Raw genomic sequence first — 27,278 nt, 5'->3', positions numbered from 1 at the left:
ACACGTGCCTCACCCTCGGCACCGCAGAATGCTCACGCCATGCACAGCCCACAGGAACAGAGGGACTGACCCTACTGGAGACACGCATCGCCCAATCCCACACCCACTCCTGAGCATATGGTCCTCACATCCACCAGTGGGGACCACCCACGCCGTCGAAACTCTTTTTAATCACGGATGTCGGGCTCAATTCACATGATCTGCTACGTAAACAATGTCCCTTCACGGACTGGTCACCTCTGACCGGGTGGGCTCGGGCCAGGCCTCCTCTCACTTCCGCAGGAGCCGGCCATCTCTCCTTCACTGACTTCTCCCCTCCCTCTCTAAGCTGCCGCTGCTAGGACTCAATCCTTGGCACCTGCCATTAACTTTTCGGCCCGGTGCTTTCAGCCCTACTGAGAGCTCCTGAATCTGTATAACACGGTGAGACCCTCTCCCCGGGTGAAGGTGAGCCGAGGTCTCCCACTCTCACTCTGGGGGGCTGGGCACACGCGTGCAGACCACGGGGAACGCACAGTAGTTTTGAGGAATGCGACATTATGGTACCTACGCCAGCTTGCAAGGGGCCCTCCCTCCCTAGGTCAATCCTGAGGCCTAGATACTGCCTGCTCAGCTGAGCTCCCGGCAGGCCTCCGCCACAGCAAGCCACGCCAAGTTTAGCAGTGCTCACCCGCCTTTAATCTACAACCTCCTGGCACACCCCATCACTGCCCAGGCAGGTGGGGAGGAATGGAGATGCACGCCCACGCGGGCCACACCAGTCCAAGCAGGCGGGGGGGGGGGGGCGCGTCAGGCTGGGGCCTCCTGACCCCACGCGATGAGGGAGTTGCTGGCCTGGGCAAGCTCGGTGATGGACACCCGGCCCCGCTGCCGGATGAAGTTGGCCACAGCAGCCAGTTCCTCTGGGGTTATGTAGATGAACTTGCCCCGGTCGTCGATCACACCTGTGGGGACACGCAAGTGGTGGGGCTGAGCCCTCTGGGGCCCTCCCAGCCTGGCCCGAGATGCCCCCATTCCCTCATGATGGACTCCAAGCCCCAGGCCTCCTGCTTGGCCTGTCCCGATGTACTGAGCCCTGACCAGTGTGTCCATCGGCTTCCCTGCCCATCCTCGTCCCAGCCCCAGGCCTCAGCACGTCCTCCCTGCAACCCACCCAACTACTCAGTGCCCCTCTTTGGACCTGCCCCCGTGGTCACCCTGTTTCCGCAACAATCCCCTGTAGTGCCTGGCGGCTAGAGACCCCCGAGGCCAGGATCTCCACTGAGCCTCGCCCTCTCACCTGTGAGCGTCCCCTCAGCCAGCAGGTCCTGGAGGCGGTTTATGGTGTCCTAGAAAGAGAACGATTCTCAGAGCAGATCCAGGTGCTGTTGTCCCAGAGAAAACAAACACATGGGCAACCACCTTCCTGCTGCGGCCAACTCTCCTCACTTCCGCACTGTGCTCCTCCTCTGGAGGGCTCCTGGGAGAAGGGGCTCAGTGGAGCCGCCCTCCAGGCGGGAGGGAGCAATGCAGATGTGGCCACAGAGCAGCTGTTTGCGAGAGTTGTCATGGTAACTGGATTTGGGCTGCTCTGGGGCTGGGGGTGAGTTTTTTCTTTTTCATTCCTGCCCGGTCCTTCATGTAGTAGAGACGCAGGATCCCTGGATGCCAAGAGATTCCTACCTGCTACTCACTCTCGGCTGCAGGAAGGCTGGAGGGGCACCAGGAGTCCCCATCTATAGGGCAGTCCCCGCCCCGCCACAGAGGCCCCGGGGCTATACTCCACATGGCAGGCACCTTCCAGGGCTCACCTGAGTCCGCAGGCCCACCTGGGAGGCCAGGTCTTCCAGGAGCACAACCTTGGACTGCTACAGAAGAGAGGAAACAGAGGCTGAGTGTGGGCGATCTCTCCCAGCACGGGCGCTGTCCACCGTCTGTACTGTTAGCTGATCTGGTTTTTGGTTTTGTTTTTGTACTGAGACGTGAACCCAGGGGCATTCTACCACCAAGCTATATTCCCAGCCCTTCTGATTTTGAAGCAGGATCTTGCTACGTTGCTCGGACCTGAGATCTTCCTATCTCAGCCTCCCAAGTACTTGGGTAACAGGCATGTACCATGACACTCGGCTGCTGTTTCGTTTTTAAAAAACATTTTCACATTTTTTTGTTGGCAGTGCTGGGATGTAATCCATCACTAAACCGTACCCTAGCCCCGAAAGGCTGCTGCGGCCAACTCTCCGCTCGCTCTTCCGCACTGTGCTCCTCCTCCGGAGGGTGTGTGTGGCGCCAGGGAGTGATCCCAGCACACGCCATGGACTGCTGCACCACTGAGCCATACCCCAGCCCTTTTTTAAAGAGTTTGTGACAGGATTTTGCTAAGCCTCTTAGGCTGACCTTGAACTTGCCACCCTCCTGCCTCAGTCTCCCTAGTAGTTGGGATTACAGATGTGTGGCACTCTGCCTCGCTAACAAGCTATTTTTAAAAAACTGTTATCAAAACTAGCTGGGTGTGGTAGTGCACAGTTGTAATCCCAGCATTTGGGAGGCTGAGACGGGAGGATCATGATTTGTGGACAGCCTCAGCTACTATTCAGTGAGGCCCTTTGCAACTCAGTGAGACCCTGTTTCAAAATAAAGTATAAAAAAACAGGGCTGGGGGTATAGCTCGGAGGTAGAGTGTCCCTGGGTTCCACCCCCAGTCCTCCCAAAAAATTGTTACCAAAACTTGCATTTGCTGAGGCCTTGCCAGGCCAGGGCGGTGAGAAGACACAGGGGGAAGATGGTAAAGAAGAGAGGGCTCCCAGCCTTGAGCTCCCAGCCGGGGACAGAGGTGGGAGGAGTGGAGAAGCCCCACAGGCCGGCAGCTCTCAGCAGAGCCAGGGGCTCATCCCCTCGCCTGTGCTCTCCCTCAGCCTGGACCCCACCTGCCCAGCTCACGCTCCTGCTCAGCCACCTTCTGCACGCATCTGAGGCACCAAGCTCACCACAGATAACTGTCACTAACGCTGACAGGCACGCTCTGCACAGCCCTGGGCATGTTCGCGTGGGCCCTCATGTTCTCTCTCGGTGACTCTGGCTCCCACGTGGAGCTGAGGCTCCGGGCTGGTGTGCCTGCCCCGCCTCCCCCATGGAGGGCACGTGATGGAGAAGGTGTCCTCTGCGTGTCCGTGAAGCCTCCCAGCAAGTGAGCGGGGGAAAGCGGCACCACGACACGCCATGGCTGCATACGGCATGGGACTGTCTCAAATGCCAGCTGTGTGTGCAGGCAGCGGCGGCATGTGGGCAGCGTGTGCAGGCACAAGGTGGCAGGCCGGGCTCCAGGCAGCAGCTCAGAACCAGACCCAAAACCACGCAGGTGGTCCTCAAGGACCCCGCCTGGTGCTGCCAGAACCAAGAGCGTGTCTGAAAAGAGTGAGCAGACAAGAGTCCAGATGAACCCGCCATGGCCAGAAAGAGAGCAGACTGGCAAGAGCAAGCCTCTCCTTTTTTTTTTTTTTTTTTTGCCGTACTGGGGATGGAACCCAGGGGCATTCCACCTCCGAGCCACACCCCCAGCCCTACTTTTTATTCTTTACTTTGTTTGATTTTGGTGGTACTGGGCTTCCTGGAAACCCTTCTACCTCCAGCTACACTCCCAGACCTATTTTTATATTTTTATTTAGAAACGGGGTCTCTTAAGCCAGTGCGGCTGGCTTCGAACCTGCGCGATCCTCCTGCCTCCGCCTCTCAAGCACATGGATTACAAGTGTGCGCCACCACGCCCGGCTTTATTCTTTATTTTGAAACAGGGTCTTAATAAATTGCAGAGGGCCTCACTGAGTAGCTGAGGCTGTCTGGGAACCGCAATCCTTCTGTCTCAGCCTCCCAAATGCTGGGATTACAAGCGTGCGCCACCACGCCTGGCTATTTTTTATTTTGAAACAGGGTCTCGTTAAGTTGCTGAGAATCTCGCTAAGATGCTGAGACGGGCCTTAAACTTGAAATCCTCCTGTTTCAGCCTCCCAAGTACTGGGACTGCAGTGTACACCGCCATGCCTGGCTGCACGCTCTGGCTCATGCCATCTGTGGTGCAGAAACTTTCCTCTGGTTCTGAAACCTATTTCTAAAGGGTGACGCGGATGAGAGGGCTGTTGCAGAAGTCTGCCCCCCTCCTTCCTTCCTTCCTTTTTGTGTGTGGCACTGGGAATTGAACCCAGAGGCATTTTTCCTCTTGAGTTAAACCCCCAGCCCAATTTTACTTCTTATTTAGATACAGGGTCTCACTAAGTTGCGGAGAGCCTCGCTAAGTTGTTGAGGCTGGCTTTGAACCTGCAACCCTCCTGTCTCAGCCTCCCAAGTGCTGGGATTACAAGTGTGTGCCACCAGGCCTGTCTAGAAGTCCTTTCTAAAAGAGAGCAGCTCTGGGAAAGTTGCTTGACACAAGCTGAAGAAACTGAGCTCTAGCAGAGAAGCCCCAAGAATGGAACCTGCAGGAAGGCCAGAGTGCCCTGGAGAGGGAGATGCTGGAACTGGCCTCCTCTACGAAGTCCCTCAGGCAGGCTCCTGGAGGAGGCCACGCTGTGCCCCGGGACATGCTGGGCAGGAAGGGAGCGCGAGTTCCAAAGAGCAGCGGGGCAGCGAGAGAAGTATCTTGCTCAGTACCCAGCCCCGGCCAGGTGTGCCAGGGTGCAGAAAGGGCCCCATTGAAGGCAGCTCGAGGTCACCAGCGTCTCTCCCACTCAGGGACCCTCGGCCGAGACCAGGCCCTTGCTGCTGGGAGGTGCCTAAGCCCTGCTCTCTTTCAGCAGAGGTGGGGGAGGATTACGCAAGCCCAGGCTCCTTGGCAGCCCTGGTACCACCCCCACCATCGCCCCCGCTCCCTCTGCACTCCTTCCCGCAGCCGCCTCTGCACCTCTGAGCGGCACTTCAAACCTCTCCCCTCACCGCATCCTCCGTGGGAGAGAAGTTGCTTAGCAGCAGAGCAGATCTGAGGGTGCTTACGCAACCCAGAGGAGCATCAGGGCGGGCTGCACGGGGGAAGGGACACACTGCCCCCAGGGTACTAAGCAGACACCACCTGTCTCCCCCGGGAGACTCAAGTTCCTGCTCAGGAACACGCGGCAGAGGACACCTGTCTCAACCCAGCGGAGCCTCAGCATGATAGAACTGACAGAAAACACACGTGAAGACACTCGAAAACACGGTGACTCACTGAGCGTGGGGTCTGACGAGCAGGAGAACTGTCAAGCCCCAGCTGAGGACGCCGTCAGAGGATCTGCCTCCCCCACACCCGGGCTCCTACACCTTCTGGGGCCCAGGAAAAGGGACCCTCCTGGCTGCGACTGGCAGTTCAGCCCCCTGGGCCCCTGCCCACAGTTGCTGCTTGGGCCTGCACATGCCAAAGGAGGGGCTGGCACCCATGATGCTCGCCCAGCGGACCTTACCTTAATGTAGTTGACGAATTCTGTCAGGAAGCTGTGGGACTAGAGGAGAGAAACCAGGGTGAGTGCCCCTTGGGTGTTCTCTGCTCCTGAGTGCCACCTAGGGCCTGCCAGCCACTTGCTGCAGGAACAGCAGAGCCTCCCGGGAGAAGGGTCCGGGCGCCACCTACACCCCCCCCACGCCCCCACGCCCCCCACTTAGGACAAGGCCCCAGGTGCTCACAGCAGCCCTGTGCCTGTCCCGGGGCTCGGGGATGGGTGGCCGGCCAGGGCTAACCGTGGGCTGCCCTGCGGCGGGTCTCTCAGTGGGAGGCCCACCTGCTCCTCAGTCATGGTCTCGCCCACGCCCTCCTCCTCCACCACGAAAGCCTCCTTCAGTTTCAGGTACTCTTCATGTTCCCGCCGGGCCTGCTCCTCCCGCGCCTTCCTTTCCTCCTCCTCCTGTGGACGCAAAGGACCAAAAGTCAGGTACCTAGGGTAGCTGCCAGCACCCCTGCTCTGCTCCCCGCTGCTCCAGAACAGCCCACCCTTTCTCAGGGACAGAGCCCCTTCAGGACCCCCAACCCCAAGCCCCCTGCTAACAGGCGGCAGCCCCGTCACCACCCACACAAGTATGCCCTCCTGATCACCTCTACTTAGTAAACATCTCTGAAAATCCTGCCATGAGTTAGGTGTGGTGGCACACATCTATAATTCTAGTAACTTGGAAGGCTAAGACAGGAGGATGGCAGGTTTGAGGACAGCCTCAGCAAGTAACAAGACTCGCATCAACCCAGAGAGACTGTTTCAAAATAAAAATAAAGCTGAGAGTGGTAGTGCATACTTGTAACTTGCATTTGGGAGGCTGAGACAGGAGAATTGCAGTTTGTAGACTGCCTCAGCTACTTAGTGAGGGCCTCTGCAACTCAGTGAGACCCTGTTTCAAAATAAAGAATAAAAAAGTAGGGTTGGGGGTGTAGCTCGAAGGTAGAATGCCTGTGGGTTCAATCTCCAGTACTGGAAAAAAAAAAAAAAAGCTAGAAGCCTGGCTTGGTGGCACAAGCTTGTAATCCCAGTGGTAGTGCACTCTTGTAACTTGCATTTGGAGGCTGAGACAGGAGGATTTGGGTTGGCAGCCAGCTTCGGCAACTTAGTGAGGCCCTCTGCAACTTAGTGAGACCCTGTTTTCAAATAAAAAATAAAAATTGGAGCCGGGTGTGGTGGCGCATGCTTATAATCCCCGCGCTTGGGAGTCTGAGACAGGAGGATCACACAGGCTCAAAGCCTGCCTTAGCTACTCAGTGAGGCTCTCAGCAACTTAGTGAGACCCTGTTTCCAAATCAAATATAAAATAGGTCTGGGAGTATAGCCTGGATGTAGAAAGCCTCTGGGTTCCACCCCCAGTGCCACCAATAAATAAATAAATAATAAAAATTGGGCTGGGGGTATAACTTGGAGGTATATTGTCTCTGAGGAGCAATCCCAGTACCAAAAAAAAAAAAAAAAAAAAAAAAAAAAAAAAGCCGGGTGCGGTGGCGCACACTTGTAATCCCAGCATTTGGGAGGCTGAGACTGGAGGATGGCGGTTCGCGGATAGCCTCAGCTACTTAGTGAGGCCCTCTGCAACTCAGTGATACCCGGTTTCAAAATATGGGGCAGGGGGTGTAGCTTGGAGGTCTAATGCCCCTGGGTTCCATCCCCAAACCCGCAAGAAAAAAAAAAAAAAAGGCTGGAGATATAGCTCAGTGGTAATGCACCCTGGGGTTCAATCCCCATTACTGAAACTAATAACTTACCAACATGAGTTGTGAGAATTGTACTGTATCTTACAGTAAGGCAAAATGCTAAAGAAAGGGAAAGCGAGTGTAAGGAAAAAGACGATACACCGAAGGTGCGCGAAGCTGAATCAGTAAGGGAGGTGAAACGCCCTCTCTGCCAATGCCCCCTGCTGCAACAGCACAGTGAGGTCTCCTGCCACCTGGAGACCTGGGTCAAGGCGCCAGTCAGAGCAGCCGGAGGAGCCTGGCTCACTCTGCAGCCTCTGTCTCTGCACTAATCTTTCTTGGGAACCTGTTCTCAGAAAAAAAGCAGCATCTGACAAATGAATGTTCACTGTCTTTTTATTTTTTACTCTATTTTTGTGGTGCTGGGGATTGGACCTGGAAGCATTCTACCTCTGAGCTACACCCTCAGCCCTATTTTCTATTCTTTATTTTGAAACAGGGTCTCACTGAGTTGCAGAGGGCCTCACTGAGTAGCTGAGGCTGCCTGAGAATTGCGATCCTCCTGTCTCAGCCTCCTGAATGCTGGGATGACAAGTGTGCGTCTTTTGTTTTTGAAACAGGATGTTGCTAGGTTGCTGACAGTCTCACCATATTTCTGAGGCTGGTCTTGAACCTTCAATCTCCTGTCTCAGCCTCCCAAGTGCTGGAGTACAGGCATGTACCACCACACCCACCTTTATAATAACCTGTAACAGCCTCAAGGCCGTGAGCATCGAGGCCCTTTACCTGACGTTCTCCTGCTCTCTTACTGTGCTCCAGCCAGTCTCAATGGTCCTCAGATTCCGCACGTTATCCATACACTCTCCGTACATTATAAGCCTAACAATCCCCATCTCAGGCCCTGCTTTTCAGCAGCACCTGCCCCATGGAGAGGCCAGTGACCACACACACCGGGGCCTGTGCTGTACCCACTCCATGACCCGTCTTCCAGGACAGAGCTGCAGAGGACGCAAGGCTGGCTGGCCAGGGGTCAGGGACAGGTCCGAGTTCAGCCTCACCTTCTGCTCCTCCTCCAAACGAAGCCGCTCCTCCTCCTTCCTCCACTCTGCCTCACGCTGGGACTCCAGGCGTTTCCGCTCCTCGCGCTCAGCCTCCTCTGCCTGGAGAGAAGCCTTCATGGGGGCGTACCCCAGCCCTGGACACAGTTTGCTCACCTCCCAGACGGGCCAGGGAAGGCATGGCTGGGCCGGCATAGCCCAAGGCTGCAGGAGACACCAGCCCCGCACAAAAGGAGCCAAGGGCAGAGTCTGGCGCAGGGAACAGCGGCCCTTCTCCCTTCCCAGAGCTATGCCCCGTCCCTCCTGCTCGCCTCACGCTGGGCCTTTCGGGCTTGTTTCTCCTCTAACTTCCGTAGTTTCTTGGCTCCAATTTTCCCTGTCAGGTGAGTTTCCACTGGTTTTTCAACGTCTTCTTCTTCCTGAGCTGGATATGGTCAGAGAAAGAGAGTTCAGGTCCCAGCCACAGAGGACCCACCCTCCCCAGCCACTCTCCTCAAGGGGAAAAGCCTTCAATCGACTGTGAGTGTTCCAGCCCAGCTCTGCCCTCCAGAGGCATCTGCTATAAATACACACGTGTGGCTTATGTTTGAGTGTGTGCTGCGCAGGGGCAGCTGTGAGAGGAGGAGACTGCATAGCTGTAAGAGGAAGATGCCAAGCCGGGCGTGGTGGTGCACGCGTGTAATCCCTGCGCTTGGGAGGCTGAGACAGGAGGATCGCGCAGGTTCGAAGCCAGCCTCAGCTACTTAGTGAGGCTCTCAGCAACTTAGTGAGACCCTGTTTCCAAATTAAAAAAAAAAATACATAATATATATATATATATATATATATATATATATATATGCACATATATCTGGGAGTATAGCCCGGAGGTAGAAAGCCTCTGGGTTCCACCCCCAGTACCACCAAAAAAAAAAAAAAAAAAAAAAAGGAAGATGCCAGTGCCCGAGTGTCAGGGTCACAGGTGGGGCTGTCTGCATTTGCGGAGGCCCCTGGTTTCTGTCTCTGGACCAAACCTCCATGGGAGATTTATCCCAGATTCAAACTCCAAATCCTCCTCTAGTCAGGAATTACAGGCATACACTACTGTGACTAGCTGAAGCCCCAGTTTCTAGGAAAGGCCCAAATGCCCAGCCAACTATTAAATACCGGAGAAGAGGCATTCTTTCTCGCAATCCCAAAGGCTCTGGTTTCTCAGCACCCAGAATCCAGAGGCCTGTATGTCAAAAGAAAGTATCCCCAAACCCTTCTGGAATTACAAGTGGCCTGGACCAGTCTGAAGACCCCGTCTTCCTGCTTAGATGTTGAGAGCCGAGATGGAGGACGAGGGGCTGGTCCAATGGGATAGGGGTTAGTTAGGTCCCAGAACTGCTGGCCCAAAGTCCAGGCCCCAAGTCTCCATTCACTCTAGCCTGTGGATCCTAGAGGTGACTTCGCACGCCACCCCCATGTTGCTTGGGGGACTTATTGACACACACCTGACCCCCACCCCAGGCTGGGCCCCTCTCACCTGGGCCCACAGCTTCCTCCTCATTCTCGTCCACTTCCGCCCAGGCCACTCGCTGCGCTCGGCGCTGGGCCTGCAGGCGGCTGCCCAGGTCCCTCCGCCGCCGGGGTCTGCCTCCAGCCCTGTGCTCCTCAGGCTGCTGGGCCTCCTGGCCTGCTGTTACTGGCTCCTCCTCACTGTGCAGTGATTCCTGACCAGCTTCAGGAAGAGAAGAACCATGATGCTTCCAGGGAGCCCAGCCCACCAGAGGGCAGGGCAACAGTATCCTGGAAGGCTCACCCTCTGCTCAACCTCCTTCCGACTCTGGCTGCCCACAACACAGAACCCAACTTCACAGCCTGTCGAGGTCCTCATAGCTGGGCCCACACCTTGGTTCCATGCAGTAAGCACACTGCCTCCTGACATTGGTCTCTCTCCTCAAGGCCCCGCCTTTCCACTTGGCATGCCGGGAAACTCTTGCCCTGATGTTTCCGTGCTTTATTAAACACCCGCTGCAAGGCCACACTTATGTCTTGACACTACTTGGTTTTGAATAGCACCCCAACCAGAGGGTGCACTTTCCAGGGAAGAGCTGTCCCCCCTCCCAGGAAGATTTGTGGCTATCTGCCTCCCACGTCCTCGGAGCCTGGAGGTGCTCACAAGTATCTGTGTGCTCGAGGAGGGGGAGTGACACACCAACCCCTAGCTGGCAAGTGATGGGGGGCTGACAGGTGCATTTTTTTCTGTGCCCTGGTCAATAACATGGCTGGTCAGCGTACAGAGCAGGACAGAGGGGAGGCCATGGCTGCATGACCACTCTTTGGGGAAGGAGAGGAAGATCGGGCTTCAAAAAGCTTCCCTGAACGGCCTCACGACCCCTCCAGCTCCGGGTGGAAAGAAAACACTGCAGCGCTCCCTCCCTGGCACCCAGTCTGGAGCCAGCATGAAGGCGCGGGAAACCCTGCGGGCTCCCCTAGGGGCAGGTGGGGGCCGGCCCAGATGGTGAGAGAAGGGAGGATGTCTGCCAAGGCCTGGCCCTCAGGGCCTGGAGGACTAGGGGGCGAGGCTGAGACAGGTCAAAGGTGTAAGGGTGCTGCCACCCGGCCCCCACGTCGGGTCAGAGATCGGCAGCTCCCCAACGAGCCCCGTCGCGCCCAAATACACGCCAGTGCGCGCCGCGCCGGGCTGATGCGCGCCGCGATCCCCGCGGCTGCCCCGGCGCATGCGCAGAGCCGCGGCGCCAAGGCCCACCCTGGCTGGGGAGGCCCGAGCCGGCCCGCGGGCCGCGGCACCTCCTACCTGCTGCCGCCCGGGCCCGAACGCGAGTAAGGAAGAGGATGAGGCCAACGAGCAGGGCCGCCGCCGCCAAGTACACCACCGGCGCCACCATGACGGCGGCCTCCCGGCACAACCTGCGCGTCCACCGCACGGCCCGGACTGCCAGGCCCCGCCCACCGCCCTCCCCTTTCCCAGCCTTGGCTCCGCCCACCACCGGGGCCGGGTGCTCGCCTTGGGTAGAGGCATGAAGGATCGATCGCCTGTAATCTCAGTACTAAGAGGCTAAGACAGGAGAATCGCAGGTTTGAGGACAGCCTCAGCAAGTAATGAGACTCTCATGAATCTAGTGAGACCCCGTTTCCATAAATAAAATCAGGCTGGAGGCGTAGGTCAAAGGTAGAATACTTCTGGGTTCAATCTCCAGTAACACACACACACACACACACATCACTGGAGCTCAGTGGTAGGATGTTTGCCTAGCACATGCACAAGGCCTTGGGTTAAATCAGCAGCATGCCCCAAAAAATGACTAAGTAAAATCACTAAAATATACCATGTAGTACGCCGGGTGTAGTGGCGCACGCTTGTAATCCCCGCGCTTGGGAGGCGGAGACAGGAGGATCGCGAAGCCAGCCTCTCTAGCTTAGGAGACCCTGTTTGCAAATAAAAATGTAAAATAGGTCTGGAAGTGTAGCCCGGAGGTAGAAGGGTTTCCAGGAACCCCAGTACCAGACACAAAAAAATAATACACACACACGCACGCACACGCACACCATTGTAGTGTTTATATAAACACATAGATGTGGAAAAATACAAAAAAGATGTTTGGGAATAAAACAGATCAACTTTGATATGGGAGATACCACTAGGGTAGGAGTGGATTGGGATTAATGACAGAGTTTTTTTGCTGCAACATTTGAGTTCTTTAAAAGGGAATGGGGAGGAACCAAACCTTTCATTTAAATGAATTAGAGCTGGGCCTGGTGGTGCACATTTGTAATCCTGGTACTTGAGAGGCTAAAGCTGGAGGACCACATGTTTGAAGCCAGTTTCAACAACTCAGACCTTCAACAACTTATCATGACCCTGTTTCAAAATAAAAAGGGCTGGGAGGTTGGGGAAGCTCAGGGGTAGAATGTCCCTGGGTTCAATTCCCAGCATGAAAAATAAATAAATTGTGATATACTTTTATCTCAGACCTGTAATTTCAAAACTATTTTAAAATAAAAGCTGGGCTTAGTGGTGCACACTTGTAATCCTAGTATTTGAGAGGCTGAGACAGGAGGATCACAGGTTCCTGGACAGCCTCAGCAAATAATGAAACACTCATCAACCTAGTGAGACTGTTTCAAAAAAAAAAGATAAAATAAAATAGGGCTGGGGATGTAGCTCGGAGGTAGAATGTCCCTGGGTTCAATTTCCAATACTATTAAAAAAAAAAAAAGAGTGGGGGGAGGCCTGAGGCCACAGCTCTGTGGTAAATCACCATTGCTTCTAACCCCAGGACCAGGGTGGGGGTGGGAGGGAAGGCAAATAACTAGTGTGAATTTGCTATTACAGTAGTGTATGTGTGTGATGACAGAGTAAAGGTTTCAGGGAGATTCGAAAAGATATGGCACTCGGCGCCAGCTGTAGTCTTATATATAAGTCTTATATATAGCACAGAGCACCTATTATGCGCGGGCTTTGGGAATTAAAGCTGAGATGAACAAAAACCGATGTGGCTTTACCATTATGACTCTTGGAAAATAATCACAGAATAAACATCTTCATGCAGATACTGATATTCCTAGGAAAGGCCAGTGTCATAAACGCAGATAAAGGAGAGGCAGGCTTTCCTTGAGGAGCTGCCGCTTGAGCTGGCTGAGTCAAGGAAGACATCCTGGGGATGTGGGTCCTGTCTTCTTAGGCTCCTCTGGGTAAATGATGCCCTCCAGGCGCTCCTCTGCCCCCTAATGCCCATGGCCACTCCTCCAAAGGCTTTGCCGGGCATGGTTAGTGTTCCTGCGTCAGTAACAGGGGCCATGCCACCATCCAAAGCAGTGGCCCTCGCCCTGCTGAGCATCAGAACGAAGAGCTTAAGAACAGACTCCTTCTTTTCTCGTCCATGAGTGGGGGTGGCCATTCAAGAGGCCCCGAAGTGCTGAACCCTGGGCAAGGGAAACAGATGGCTTGTCCCCCGAGGGTGCCAGCAGAGGGTCAACGAGTCTCGCAGGGGAGCCCATGGCGCACTTCAGGACTCCTTGTGTTCAGGATGCGAAGATCAGGCGGAAGCGCAGCGGCCACGGGAAAGGAATGATGGATTCGAGAGGCTGGAGAAAGGAGTCGAAATACGAAGCTCCCAGGCCTGGGATGTGGGTAAAAGACTGGGCTTGTTTTAGGCTGTCCCGAGTTTAAGTTCACAGTCAAATAGGTCAGAGACGGTCGGCAGAGACAGCTCCAGGGGTGGGGCTGGCGGTGAGGTGAGGCCGGACGCCGGCTTGGGACCCCCTGCCTAGTAGACAGTTCTCGGGGGCAGACTGCGGCGCCCACCGCCCGCCTCGCGGGGTCTTTGATTCCGAGGCCGGGGTCCCCGAGTGGAGGAAAGCTGGGCGAGGCGCGAGGCGGGAGTGGTCTCCGCTGGTCCGCGGCGGCAGCGCCCTCCCTCCGCGCCCCAGACTGCAGCCTCTGGAAGCCCCCGACAGCCGGGCACCGAGGGCGCCGCCCCCGGAGGAGGCTCCGGGCGCGGGCTCCGGGCTCTCGGCGCCGACAGAGCGGCCTCCCACCCGCCAACCGGCCAGCTGCTCCCACTCTCGAAGCTCCCCAGGCTTGCGCCGGAAACCACGCCGCCCACTTCCGCGTCCGGCCGGAAGTGCCCTGCCACTCGGGGCGAACGGGCTTCCGGGGGCGCAGGGGCTTCTGGGGCACCGAGGCTTCCTCGGCCTCGCCATGGCCGCCTCCTTGGTCGGGAAGAAGATCGTGTTTGTCACCGGGAACGCCAAGAAGCTGGAGGAGGTGCCGGCGGGTGTGGGGAACCGACGTGGGGGGCGGCTGGGAATAGGGTGAGGGGACTTGCAGGAGGAGGCGTGGAGGGAGAGCGGAGAGTCCGGGAAGCAGGGGTCGGGACCTGGCGGGGGAAGGGGCTGGTGTGCGGAGAGGGGGCGCCCCGAGAGGGGACAGGATGGGGCCTTGACAGGGCCCGGCACGAGCTCTTGAGGGCGGCTGCTGCAGGAGCTGGCGCGGGCGGGGGGCTAAGCACTGTCTCATAGGTTCCCTCTTGATCTGCACCCCACACTCAGCCCCAAGAGCCCGGTGGATCTCAGAGACAGATCCAGATCCCGTCGCTGTCCCCGAGGTGTCGGGGGCCGGAGAGGGCGTGGGACGGGAATGCAAACTGTCCATGCCCCACCACGGCCCTGCGAGCCTCCTGTCTCAGGGCTGGGGTTACAGGCATGCACCGCCATGCTCTGCCGAGACTGCTTCTGAGGAAGCCAGAGCCTTGTATTCCAGGGTATCGTTTTCAGTCCCACCGGATGGTGTGGGACATCTGCTTTTCAGCACTATGGGAGAGGAGTGCAGGAAGAAGGCGTGCAAGGCTCAGCCTCATGGGGCCCGGTGGCTTGTTGAGAGCTAGGCGAGTTGACAGATGTCTGCAGCTACAAATACCAGATGCACACGGGGAGCTTTTGTGAGGACCAGGTGCCTGGTGGGAATAGGACGTTAAGGTGCACGTGGGACCTAAGGGCTGCTCCAGGCATGGTCCTGTCCTTGTAGTTCCCCCTGGATGTTCAGCCCTCGTCCTGCTGGTGGAGCGGACACTGAGGCTCCTGCTGGACCTGGGCTCTCACTGGCCCTGCGTTGGGTAGCCATGGCCAAGGAGGTGGGGTTATGTGGGGTTATGCACTTGAAGTGTGTGAAGCAGACCAGTGAATTACAGTGTGGGAACCTTCATGTGTCTGTGTCATAGGGACTGATGGCTCTTCTGCCCCAGGACAGGGGTGGCCTCCTCAGGAGCTAGAGCCCTGCTGAGCCCACACCACTCAAGCAGACCGGCAGTGCTATTCAGAATGGAATTCATGTAGAATAGTGGATGCTGACCCCAAGCCTTTGGGGTAGCCTTCCTACATTCAAAGGACAGTCTGCAGGGCTGCGGATGTAGCTCACTAGTAGAGCGCTCGCCTAGCACATGAAGGCCCTGGCTGTGATCCCCAGCTCAAAACAACAGTCAGGATGGGCCGGGGGTATAGCTCAGGTAGGGTACTTGCCTGGGCTGCTGCACAAGGCCCCAGGTTTAAAACACACACACACACACACACACACGAGGCTGGCATGGCCAGAGAAGGCTCCTTGGAGAAGTGACTCCAACTTTTCATCTCTTGGTACCCTGCTGGAAAACTGTGAAACCCCTGACTCTTTCTTAGGAAAATAGTTTCAAATGTAGAACATAAGCCGGGCATGGTGGCGCACACATGTAATCACAGCATTTGGGAGGCTGAGACCGGAGGATCACGGTTCGCAATCAGCCTCAGCTACTTAGGCCCTCTGCAACTTAGTGAGACCCTGTTTCAAAATAAAGAATAAAAAATGGCAGGAGGTGTAGCTTGGAGGTCAAATGCCCCTGGGTTCCATCCCCGGACCTGCAAAAAAAATAAAGTAGGGCTGGGGTGTAGCTCATAGGTAGAATGCCTCTGGGTTCAATCCCCAGTACTGCAAAACACACACACACACACACACACACACACACACACACACACACACACACAGAGAGAAACTGCTAATACTATAATTGGAAAGTGAGCTAAATTTTAGTTAGGGGTTAATGAAAATAAAAAAGATTTTCCCCCACCCAAGTTTGCAGGCTTCCTGAATTTTCGGTAATTCCAGATAGAGAATTCCTGGCCTGGGAGGACGGGGAGTGCTTCTGAGAAGGGGGTTCTAGATTGGGTGGAACTAGCACTTGCACAAGCATGACCTGAAATAAGAGGGGTTGGGGGGGCACTGCTGGCTGGCGGGTGGGCCCTTGCAGGGGGAGGCTTTGAGGGACAGGTGGGAGAGTTGCCTGCTGGGAAAGCTGGCCGACAACTCACACAGCAGTGGGAACCATTAGCAGACGGTGACAAATGTTCTTTTGTTTTGGAACAGGTCATTCAGATTCTAGGAGATAAGTTTCCGTGTACTTTGGTGGCACAGAAAATTGACTGTATGTCTTTGTTTCGTTTTATTTTTAAAAGATGGTTTGCTTTCTGTCTTCCTGTGACCTGACTCTCTCTCTCTCCCCTTGCTAAGTGCCTGAGTACCAGGGAGAGCCGGATGAGATTTCCATACAGAAGTGTCAGGAGGCGGCTCGCCAGGTGCGTGTCTTACGTGCACTTTGCCACACTGTCCGCTCTTCGTGGTGGCTCCTGGGTCTGTGCCTCCTGGGAGCCGTCGGAGAACAATTGAGGGGTATAGTGTGTGGAGACTTTAAGGGCGGACTCAGGCTCAGCTAGGCGGAGATCAGCTAATGGTGGTCTCGGAACATTGCCCTCCTGTTCCAAACTTGACTATATAGTATCTCTCCCAAATATCACACCCCCGCCACACACACACACACACACACACACACACACACACAGTTTTCTCTTCACCCATACCTCCTTTCACATACATACGTACATACACACATACCCTCTCCCTCCCTCTCGCTCTCGCTCTCGCTCTCGCTCTCGCTCTCGCTCTCGCTCTCGCTCTCCCCCTCTCCTCCCCCTCTCCTCCCCCTCTCCTCCCCCTCTCCTCCCGTGCCCTTTTCTGATTTTCAGGTACATGCATTCCGGCCCCCGTCCTCCCTACACACACCCAGCCCTGTACCTACACGTGTCTGCAGACAGAGAGCAGCGTGCTCTGAAGAGTGGAGGTAGGGCTGGGCCTGTGGCGCTCTCAGCTGCGGGTCTCACCTGGAGCCTGGGAGTCCAGCGGGGGTGAAGGTCTCAAGGCTTCTTGTCCTTATGCTGCAGGTCCAGGGGCCGGTACTGGTGGAGGACACCTGCCTGTGCTTCAATGCCCTTGGGGGGCTCCCTGGCCCCTACATGTAAGTGACCCACCAAGCCCCTCGCAGGGCCCCAGCCACGAAACCAGCAGAAGTGCAGAGTGACTGGTTACTTGGTAACCGCGGGCTGTTGGCTGTCTTGGCATCGGCACCAGTGTCTCAGTGATCCTAAAGAAGGATTAGGGAGGCTGGAGAGGTGTGCCTTCCTTTTATAAAGTGTGAGAATCCGATGTGTAAGCGGAGAGGGGAAGGGGACGCACTCATGACGGCAGTTAATTCATAGGCAGATCGAGATCAGGAAAGAAGAAATAAGGAAGCTGAGATCTGAAAATTGATTTTCTTAAAACTATCCAGTGCCCGCAGCCTCTTAGAAGATCTTCCTGTGTCTCTCGGATACATCTATCCCAGTTTGAAGACCCCTGCATAGGGTTGGGGCAGATGCACAGAAATTCTTTCTTTCTTTTTCTTTTCTTTACTGTCTTGGTACTGGGAATTGAACCCAGGGGGGTTCTACCTCTGACCTACAACCCAGCCCTCTTAGTTTTATTTTGAAATAGGGTCTTGCTAAGTTGAGGGCGTCACTAAGTTGTTGAGACTGGCCTCAAACCTACCATCCTCCTGTCTCCACCTCCCAAGTACTAGGATTACAGGTGTGCAGCACTGTGCCAGGCTGCTTTCTCTTTCTCTTTTTTGGCGTTAGGGACTGAACCCATAACCTTGAGTATGCTCGGCACACGTCCTACCACTGAGCTACACCCCTAACTCATAGATTATTTCTCTTGGCTTTCATTTTTTTTTTATTGCGGTTTTCTTTCTTTTTTTTTTTTTTATTTTGAAACTAGGTCTCACTAAGTTGCTGAGGGCCTAAGTAGCTGAGGCTGGCTGCCAACCTGCAGTCCTCCTGTCTCAGCCTCTCAGGTACTGGGACTACAAAGCGTGCGCCGCCATGTCCAGCGTGGTTTGGATTTGATAACATTGCCCCTTTGCCATCCTAGAGTTCTGATTGCTGAGGGTTTTATTTTATTTTATTTTTGGTACTAAGGATTGAACCCAGGGACATTCTACCTCTGAGCTACATCCCCAGCCCTATTTTATCTTTTATTTTGAAGCGGGCTCACTAAGTTGCAGAGGGCCTCACTAAGTAGCTGAGGCTGGCTTTGAACCTGCAATTCTCTTATCTCAGCCTCCCCAGTGCTGGGATTACAAGTGTGCGTCACCACGCCCGGCTCGCTGTGGGTTTTACCTCAGAGAAGGTGATAGGAAGATTCCTCTGCTTCTAGTGTCTGACTCTTCATTATTTCTTTTGCAGAAAATGGTTTCTGGAGAAGTTAAATCCTGAAGGTATTGTCCCCATTGCTTTCTCCCTTGGCTCTGGTGGGAGTTGAGAGTCCGGGGTTAGTCTCACGGAGAGGCCCACTGATGACGAGGAGTTCTTGGCACTAGCCCCCCACTGGGTCTCCCCTTGCCTGTCTCTCCTCGTCTGTCACCTGTGCTTACCTTTCCCCAGAGCGGTGAGATGGGGAGAAGGGTGAGGAGAGGCAGGTGTGGGAGTTGGAGGGACCACGGGGCTGCAGTGGATTCTGGGTCTCAAGAGACTTCACCCGGGCCGCGCGTGGTGGCACACATTTGTAATTCCAGTGCTTGGGAGGCTGAGACAGGAGGATCACAGTCCGCAGCCAGCCACAGCTGCTTAGTGAGGCCTTTTGCAACTCAGTGAGACCCTGTTTCAAGATAAAACTAAGACATAGGGCTGGGGTGTGGCTCGGAGGTAGAATGCCCCTGGCTTCCATCCCCAGTACTGCACACACACAAAATAAAAAACACTGCAGCTTAGTAGCTGTGTGCCACCGCTTGCTTCAGCCAGGGTCCAGCCTGCAGGTCGAGGGGCTCCCCCTCCCAGGTCCCAGCAGTCCACACCCTGCTACCCACAGGCGAAGCCAAGATGTTCCCTTTAGGTGCTTTTAAAAATACTTTATATTGTGGAACATTTCAAATATGGACAGTAGTAGGATAGACTAGAATAATGGCCATAAATATATAGAATTACTTGTCGGTTATAGAGAAAATAGGAAGCTGGGCTTACTATGTGTGTGTATGGCATAATCCCAGTGCTTGGGAGGCTGAGACAGGAGGATCACAGGTTTGAAGCCATCCTCAGCAACTTCATGAGGCTCTCGGCAACTTGGTGAGACCCTGTTTCCAAATAAGAAATAAAATGGGCTGGGGAGGAACTCTGAGGTAGAATGCCCCTGGGTTCAAGTCCTAGTAACACACACACACACACACACACACAGAGAGTCATCTTTTGGAGAAATAGGCTGGAGAACTAATAGATGATATGACGCTTAGGATTTACTTTAAAATATTGGCTTGAGCCGGGCGTGGTGGCACACGCTTGTAATCCCCACACTTGGGAGGCGAAGACAGGAGAATCGTGCAGGTTCGAAGCCAGCCTTGCTGGCTTAAGAGACCCTGTTTCCAAATAAAAATATAAAATAGGTCTGGGAGTGTAGCCCGGAGGTAGAAGGGTTTCCAGGAACCCCAGTACCATCAAAAATATAAAAATAAGTAAAATATTGGCTTGAAGCCAGCCACAGTGGTGTACACCTATAATCCTAGTACTTGGAAGGCTGAGACAGGAGGATCACAGGTTTGAGGCCAGCCTCAGTAACTTAATGGGACTCTTAGCAACTTAGACCCTGTTTCCAAGTAAAAAATAAAATAAGGCTGGGAGTGTAGTTCAGGGGTAGAATGCCCCTGGGTTCAATCCACATTGAACCCATTCTATCTCTAAGCTATACCTCTAGGCCTAAAATATTTTTATTTTTGAGACAGGATCTTGCTAAGTTGTTAAGAGTCTCATTACTAGCTGAAGCTGTCCTTGTCTTTCTTTCTTTCTTTTTTTTTTTTTTTTTTTTTTTTTGGTGGTACTGGTGATGGAACCCTTCTACCTCCGGGCTACACTCCCAGACCTATTTTCTATTTTTATTTGGAAACAGGGTCCCTTAAGCCAGCGAGACTGGCTTCGAACCTGCGCGATCCTCCTGTCTCCACCTCCCAAGTGCGGGGATTACAAGCGTGCGCCACCACACCCAGCTAAGATGAAAATTTTAAAACAGCCAGCCAGGCATGGTGTTGTACACCTGTAATCTCAGTACTTGGGAGGCTGAGACAGGAAGATCACAAGTTCAAGGCCAGTTTCAACAACTTAGCGAGACCTTGTTTCAAAATAAAAAATAAAAAAAGGCTGGGGGTATAGCTTAGAGATAGAATGCTCCTGGGTTCAGTCCCCAGTACCTAGAGCAAAACAAAACATTAACCAACTTAAAACGACATATATTGGGACATACACATATGTTTGTATGTATATGTGTATGTATGTATATATGCACGTATAGCTGGTGTTTGGGACTGAACGCAAAGCTTTGAGCATACCAAGCACATTTCTGTACTACCAAGCTGTACCCCCAGCTCACTTTTTAGTATTATATAATTAGTTTGGAGAGTCTCTTGTTTGTACCAAAATGCCTTTCTACATTTGTTTCATTTTGCATTGAAAATCAAACAGGGTTCACATTGCGTTGACTGATTTTCTGACTTTTTTTTTTTTCTTCAGGACTGGGGATGGAACCCAGGGGCATTCGACCTCCGAGCTACACCCCCAGACCTGCTTCTTATTCTTTATTTTGAAACAGGGTCTCAATGAGTTGCAGAAGGCCTCGCTAAGTAGCTGAGGCTGTCGCCAAACTGCGATCTTCCTGTCTCAGCCTCCCCAGTGCTGGGATTACAAGTGTGTGCACCACACCTGGCTAATTTTCTGACTGTTAACAAAACGTTAGGTCAGTTCGTGCCAGAGGGAAGCAGGTACCCAGCACCTTGAATTTCAGGCCCGGCCCAGGGCTCATCTCGGTCTCGGGTGAAGCCATGGAAGCCTCCCAACCCATCCAGTCCAATGGGGGATGCCTCCCCCCCCACACTTGGTGGGCTTCTGGGCTCGGGGTGGCCGCACGCTGCGCTGAGCCCTACTCCATTGTCCGCAGGTCTTCACCAACTCCTGGCCGGCTTCGAGGACAAGTCAGCCTATGCGCTCTGCACGTTCGCCCTCAGCACCGGGGACCCCAGTGAGCCGGTGCGCCTGTTCAGGGGCCGGACCTCGGTGCGTACCCACCCGGGCGCCGTTCCCCGGCGTGCCACCAGAGGGCGCCCCTGCCGAGCGGACTGCCGGGGCCTCTGCCTGCACGGGCGGGGCCAAGCGTGGTCGCCCAAAGCGGTTGGTTTAAGGAAACATGGTAGCTAACAGCTCCTGAGACCTCGTATACTCAGCGCTGTGCCGTGTGTCCTAGTGAGATGTCCAAGTTGAAGGCCACTGCCCCAAAGCGCTGCAGGCCCAGACTTCTCCGTACTCGGACCTCCTCACCCATCTAAAGGCTGTAGCCAACCCTTCTAAGTCTTCATGTTGACAGATCCCATTTTTTCCCCTTCTTTTTTTATTTTTCCTTTTCTATTTTTGGTACTGGAGATTTTGCAGGATTGAACCCAGGGCTCTTAGCATGCAAGACAAGTTCTCTACCACTGAATTTTAAAACTTCACCTTAGGCCGGGCGTGGTGGCACAGGCTTGTAATCCCCGCGCTTGGGAGGCAGAGACAGGAGGATCGCGCAGGTTGGAAGCCAGCCATGCTGGCTTAAGAGACCCTGTTTCCAAATTAAAAAAGTATAAAAAATGGGTCTGGGAGTGTAGCCCGGAGGTAGAAGGGTTTCCAAGAACCCCAGTACCACCAAAAAAACCCAACTTTACCTTAACTCTCCTTCCCCTTAATCCTCTTCCTCATCCCCTACCACCCACCACTCTGCTCGCTGGTTCTACGAGGTTAACTATTTTAGAGACCTTATGAATGTAGAGTCATACAATAGCTGTTTTTGTGATTGGCATAATCTCAAGGTCCACATTATAGCATGACAGAATCTCCTATGATTTTAAGGCTAAAGAATATTCCATTGTAGGCATGGAATAAGTCTCCTTTCTTTCTTTCTTTCTTTCTTTCTTTTTTTTGGTACTGAGAATTGAACCTGGGGATGTTCTCCCCGACTACACCCCCAGCCCTGTTTTCCACTTTACACTTTGAAATAGGGTTGTGCCAAGTTGCTAGCCTTGACCCTGCAGTCCTCCTATCTCAGCCTCCCAAGTACTGGGACCGTCAGCAGGCACCGCCCGCCCCTGGCTGTATTTTCTTTATGAGTTTGTCTGTCGTTGGCCCTTAGATTGTTTCTGCCTCTTAGCTATTGAGGTGATGATGTGGTGACTTGGGAGTGTAGCTGCCTCTTCAGGATCCTGTTTCCAGTTCTTGAGGATCAAGAAGCAGGATTGCTGGATCATGTTGCCTGCTTGAATTGTTAAATTAGTCGTAGCTTGGGAGGCTGAGACAGGAGGATCACACGCTCAAGGCCACTCTCAGCAACCTAGTGAGACCCTGTTTCCAAAAAAAAAAAAAAAAGGGTTGGGGGTATAGCTCAGAAGTAGAACGCCCTGGGTTTAATTCCTGGTATCTCCAAAAAAGAAAAAAAGGAAAAGCTGCCATGCAGTGGTACGTGCCTGTGCTAGTGACATGGAAGGTGAAGGCAGGAGGATCACAGTTCAAGGCTCGTCTAGGCAACTTAGTGAGACCCTGTCTCAAAATAAAAGGTTGGACTTATAGCTCACCCCTGGGTTCAGTCCCCACTACTGGAAAAAAATTTGTCTAATGTCCACCTAGGGAGGCGCTCCTGCACGGTGACCGCAGCCGGCGTCCGCCAGCCCGTGCTCCCGGCCGGGCTGTAAACCCAGCCCACCTTGCCCGTTTCTTCACCTGTGCACTCCTCGCCCGCGCTGGCACCGCGGGACTTGGGGTCACGTTAACTAGGACCTTCGGTCCTCAGGCCGAGCTGCCCCATGCCAGGACCCTGCGCCAGCTGTGTATGGCTCCTGGACTGTTCTTGCTTCAGCCCTGCGCGTGGCCAGGGGTCCCTCGCCGGGGCTTCCGGCTCAGTCGTTGCGCCCCGCCGCTCCGGTTCTCAGTCAGTAACGCATTTCCTGGTGTAATTTGGATTTGACATCGCGAGGGGGAGGGAGGCTAGGCCTGCGAGCCGTGCCGACAACACGGCCTGGCGCGCCGCTGCTTGGAGAACACCGGTGGCGGGTGAGGCTCAGCAGCGCAGTAACCGGCCTTAGTCATCCGTGCCCCACCAGGGAAGAATGCGCCTTTGGCTCTGCATGACTTGGCATTTGTGTGGCCACTAATCCCATTGTCCACCGCTGCCCTTGGGTCTGTTTTTCTGGTTTGTTTGCGTTGTTGATCTCCTGCTTCTTCCCAGGCAGGCGCTCCCCGCTCAGCGACACCCCCAGCCCTGTGCGCCTTCTCTGGGTCTTTTACTTCAGGAGCAGATGACTGTAACTCGTTCTCCTGGGACCTTCCGGTGTTGGCGCCAGCCCCTCCCGAGCTCGTGGATGTTGGCCGCCGCTCAGTGCTTCTTTCTGTTATGGAGTTTCACTTACCTGTTGGCACCTTCCTTGTTTTTGTTTAGTTTCGTCCTGCAGGGATGAAGTCCCAGGGAAGCTCTCTACTGCCGAGCCACGCCCCCATCCCTAGCCTTTTTGTTTTGAGAAACGCTGTAAGCAAAGGGCTGGTCCACAGAATCTCAGACCTCAAGTTGACTCATTTTTCTCCGGTGAGGTCAGAGTCATCACAAGCGTAGAGGGGAGGCGGCCTCGGCGGCATGGTGGCCGTTGGCACATGCTCCTCCCTGGATTCTCAGCTCTGCACGTTGGACCCTTGAGCTGCATTTGGAGTAGATCAGGCTTAATCAGATGTACAAACTAAGCCGGGCACGGTGGCCACGCTTGTAATCCCAGCATTCGGGAGGCTGAGACAGGAGGATCGCAGTTTGGGGACAGCCTCAGCTACTTAGTGAGGCCCTCCGCAACTCAGTGAGACCCTGTTTCAAAATAAAGAATAAAAAATAGGACGGGCGGTGTAGCTCAGAGGTCGAATGCCCCTGGGTTCCATCCCCAGACCCCCCTCCCACACCAAAAAAAATGTACAGACTAAGCTCCCGCATCTCCATGTTCACTCACACGTGTCCCCTCCCTGTGGCAGGGCCAGATCGTGGCGCCCCGAGGCTGCCGGGACTTTGGCTGGGACCCCTGCTTTCAGCCTGATGGATACGAACAGACGTAAGGAGCCCGGTCCCTTCCCAGGGTGTGGGGCTGGGTGGGCACCCGCCCAAGTGCAGTCCTGCACCAGGGTGGGGCGTGTCCTGAGCTGCACTCCAGCTGCGGGCAGCTCTGGGCGGCCGGCCGGGGCAGGTGGAGCTCTGGGCTGCAGCTCACCGCGGAGCACCTGTGCGATGTGACCTCCCTGCCAGCCTTGGCTTATCAGATGTGTAACCCAGCAGGTGTGTGTGATGATCCTGACTCCCTATCTGGGTACAAAACTTCACGTTTGCCAGGTGTGGTGGCACATGCTTGTAATCCCAGCATTCGGGAGGCAGAGACAGGAGGATCAAGGTTCATAGACAGCCTCGGCTACTTTGTGAGGCCCTTTGCAACTCAGTGAGACCCTCTTTCAAAAAATAAAAAGCCCAGCCGGGTGTGGTGGCGCACGCTTGTAATCCCCGCGCTTGGGAGGCTGAGACAGGAGGATCGCGCAGATCCGAAGCCAGCCTCAGCTAGGTAGTGAGGATCTCAGTAACTTAGTGAGACCCTGTTTCAAAAATAAAATATAAAATAGGGCTTGGAGTACAGCCCAGAGGTAGAAGCCCCTGGGTTCCACCCCCAGTATCACATACACACACACACAAAGATAAATAAATAAATAGGCCCCCCCCCAAAAAATAGGGCTGGGGGTGTAGCTTGGAGGTAGAATGCGCCTTGGGTTTCATCCCTAGTACTGCAAAAATAAATACAGGCAGGCAGACAGACAGACAGACAGGCAGGCAGGCAGACAGACAGACAGCCACGTGTGCAGCTCTGGTGGAAGCTGTACCAGCCCCGTCCACTCCCTCACTTGCATGGCGCACATGGCTGTTACTGGAATCAGATTGTCTGGGCTGGCGGGGCCCTCAGGGAGCGAGGCCCGAGACCTCACAGTAGCTTTTTTTTTTTTTTTTTTTGGTGCTGGGGATTGAACCTGGGGGATTCGATGTCTGAGCCACACCCTCAGCCTTATTCTATTGTTAACGGGGTCCCCTAGGTTGCTGAGAGTCTTGCTGTGTTGCGGAGGCTGTTCTGGAACCTCCTGTGCCCCTCCTGTTTTAGCCTCCCAAGTACTGGGATCACAGGGTGTGCTGGGAGTTCTCTTAGGAGAAAGAAATGTCCTGTGACTGCACTGACTCGTGGGACGGCCCCTAGCCATGCACAGCTGTGAGCACTGGAATGTAGTTAGATTGAGGACCTGGTGTTTTGGTGGCACAGGTGCCACACGACACCCACAGCCTCAGTTCACTCATCTGCAGTTAACTTCTGTAGCCACATGTGGCTAGCGGTCACTGAAGGGGACAGCGAAGGCCTGCAGCCTCCGGGTGGTGTGAATTCTCGCTCACTGGATTGGACTCCTGGCGTGGAGCGTGGGCCACTGCCCAGCTGCCCACGCCACCCACCAGCACTGGGGGAGACTGCTGCGCTGTGTCAGCCCCACTGCTTCCTGTCAACGGATGGCAGAGCTGACCAAACACGCAGCTCACTCATCCCCTCCCCCGCTCCCCTTAACTCCTGGACACTGACGCCTGCTGAATAGCCTTCCGGGCCCATTAGTATGGGCTTCTGTCTGCAAAGGAATTTCAAACTACCCAATTTTATTTTATTATTTATTTATTTATTTACTTATTTTTTTTGCAGTACTGGGGATGGAACCCAGGGGCATTCTACCTCCAAGCTACACGCCCAGCCGTATTTTTCATTTTGAAATAGGGCCTCACTGAGTTGCAAATGGCCTAAGTAACTGAGGCTGTCCACAAACTGCGATCCTCCTGTCTCAGCCTCCCAAAGGCTGGCATTCCAAGCGTGGGCCACCACGCCCGGCCAGTTAACTGGTGGTGGCTCCTGTCCTGCCTCCTGGAGGCTAGTTTGGAGTCCCCAGTTGGGAAGGGGCAAGGTGGAGACAAGCATTCCCCGGCGTTGGGCTCCTCTGACCAGCTGCTCTTAACCCACAGGTATGCAGAGATGGCCAAGGCTGAGAAGAACGCCATCTCCCATCGCTTCCGGGCCCTGCACAAGCTGCAGGAGTATTTCGGCAGCATGACGCCTCCTGGGGCTGGAGAGGGTTAGCCTGAAATCTGTGCCGTCGGGCGGGTCTCTGTCGGGGCTTCCCTTGCTGGGTGTGGACGCTGCCTCCCCGGCGAGCTCTGGACGAGCTGGGAGAGACTTTGGGCAGGTCGAGGCCAGTCTCCGACCCCCGCTCTCAGGACTTGGCGAACTCTCCCGAGGCCTCCAGGCTGGGGATCCGAGAGGACGTTGGGTACTAAAGCTGGCCCTGGCAAGATCGAGGGCTTAGAGGAACCACCAAGTTCTGGAGTGTACTGGTTTCCAAATAAACTGGATCTGACTGCGTTGAACCCCACACGGCCACTGTCTGCCTCCCGAGTCATCTCTGACAGGCGCGGGAGCCTTCTGGGTGGGGGCGGGGACAGGGCAGTGCCGAGCCACAGGTGGCCACCTGCCCTGGCCACTGGCCGTCCCACTTCCCACTGTTTTCTTCGACTCACAGGTGCGCGCCGAGTACCACCCATCGGGTGATGCGAGCCCGCTGGCCCTGTGGTCTCTGCTGGGTCTGGGGAGTGGGCCACGCAGAATGCCCGTTTCTACTTCATGCTGAGTACATTAGAACCCCTAAAATGCTGGCTTAGGAGGGCGTGGGATCCTTGACCCATGGGGTGGACCTGCACTGACCAGGCCGGGCTCACCGTGCCCACGTGAAGCCATCCTGGGAGGGGCCTGGGCAGGCGGCTGCCTTGCACCCCTGCAGGCTCTGCCTGGTCAGGAAGGGTGTGCAACCCAACAACATTCAGAAAACAAGTCTGGGCGGAAAGCAGGTGGGGCGGGGCCGTGCTGGCGGGCCCTCCCAGGCAGCTTCGGAGCTTCCGCTCCACTTCCGTCCCTCCATCCTGGCAAGGTGGCCCGAGCCTGGCCTCTGCTGCCCTGGGAACTCCTTCCCTGGTCTGGGGTGGCACAGGTGGACGGGGACAGCATCTGCCTGTGCTCCCTCTGCTGCCAGCCCCCACCCCGCAGATCCCCGAGAGGTGTGGCGTCCCCTCTGATGGGAGGCGCTGTCTGCCTGGGCCTTAGATGTGGGGTGCCGGCCTGTCTCCCCCACCTGTAATT

General features: G+C 55.0%; 2 protein-coding genes across 2 annotated transcripts; one reads left to right on the top strand and one right to left on the bottom strand.

Moving 5' to 3' along the window:
• Window positions 1–789: 789 nt before the first annotated feature.
• Window positions 790–11,033, bottom strand: DDRGK1 (DDRGK domain containing 1; the record flags this gene model as incomplete). Its single annotated transcript, XM_080716618.1, has 9 exons — window positions 790–944; window positions 1,280–1,328; window positions 1,791–1,847; window positions 5,403–5,441; window positions 5,718–5,840; window positions 8,161–8,262; window positions 8,472–8,584; window positions 9,668–9,862; window positions 10,943–11,033. 9 exons carry the CDS (start codon window positions 11,031–11,033, stop codon window positions 790–792), a joined length of 924 nt encoding a protein of 307 aa, XP_080572744.1.
• A 2,816-nt stretch (window positions 11,034–13,849) lies between these two features.
• ITPA (inosine triphosphatase) lies at window positions 13,850–26,225 on the top strand (the record flags this gene model as incomplete). The annotated part of the gene is made up of 8 exons (XM_080716569.1): window positions 13,850–13,915; window positions 16,043–16,100; window positions 16,187–16,251; window positions 16,894–16,967; window positions 18,235–18,266; window positions 20,966–21,081; window positions 24,058–24,134; window positions 26,111–26,225. 8 exons carry the CDS (start codon window positions 13,850–13,852, stop codon window positions 26,223–26,225), a joined length of 603 nt encoding a protein of 200 aa, XP_080572695.1.
• Between the last annotated feature and the right edge of the window lie 1,053 nt (window positions 26,226–27,278).

This window comes from Muscardinus avellanarius, assembly GCF_963383645.1.
Source record: "Muscardinus avellanarius genome assembly, chromosome: 19".
Lineage (NCBI taxonomy): Eukaryota > Metazoa > Chordata > Mammalia > Rodentia > Gliridae > Muscardinus > Muscardinus avellanarius.
This window is presented reverse-complemented; position numbering and strand designations above follow the sequence as displayed.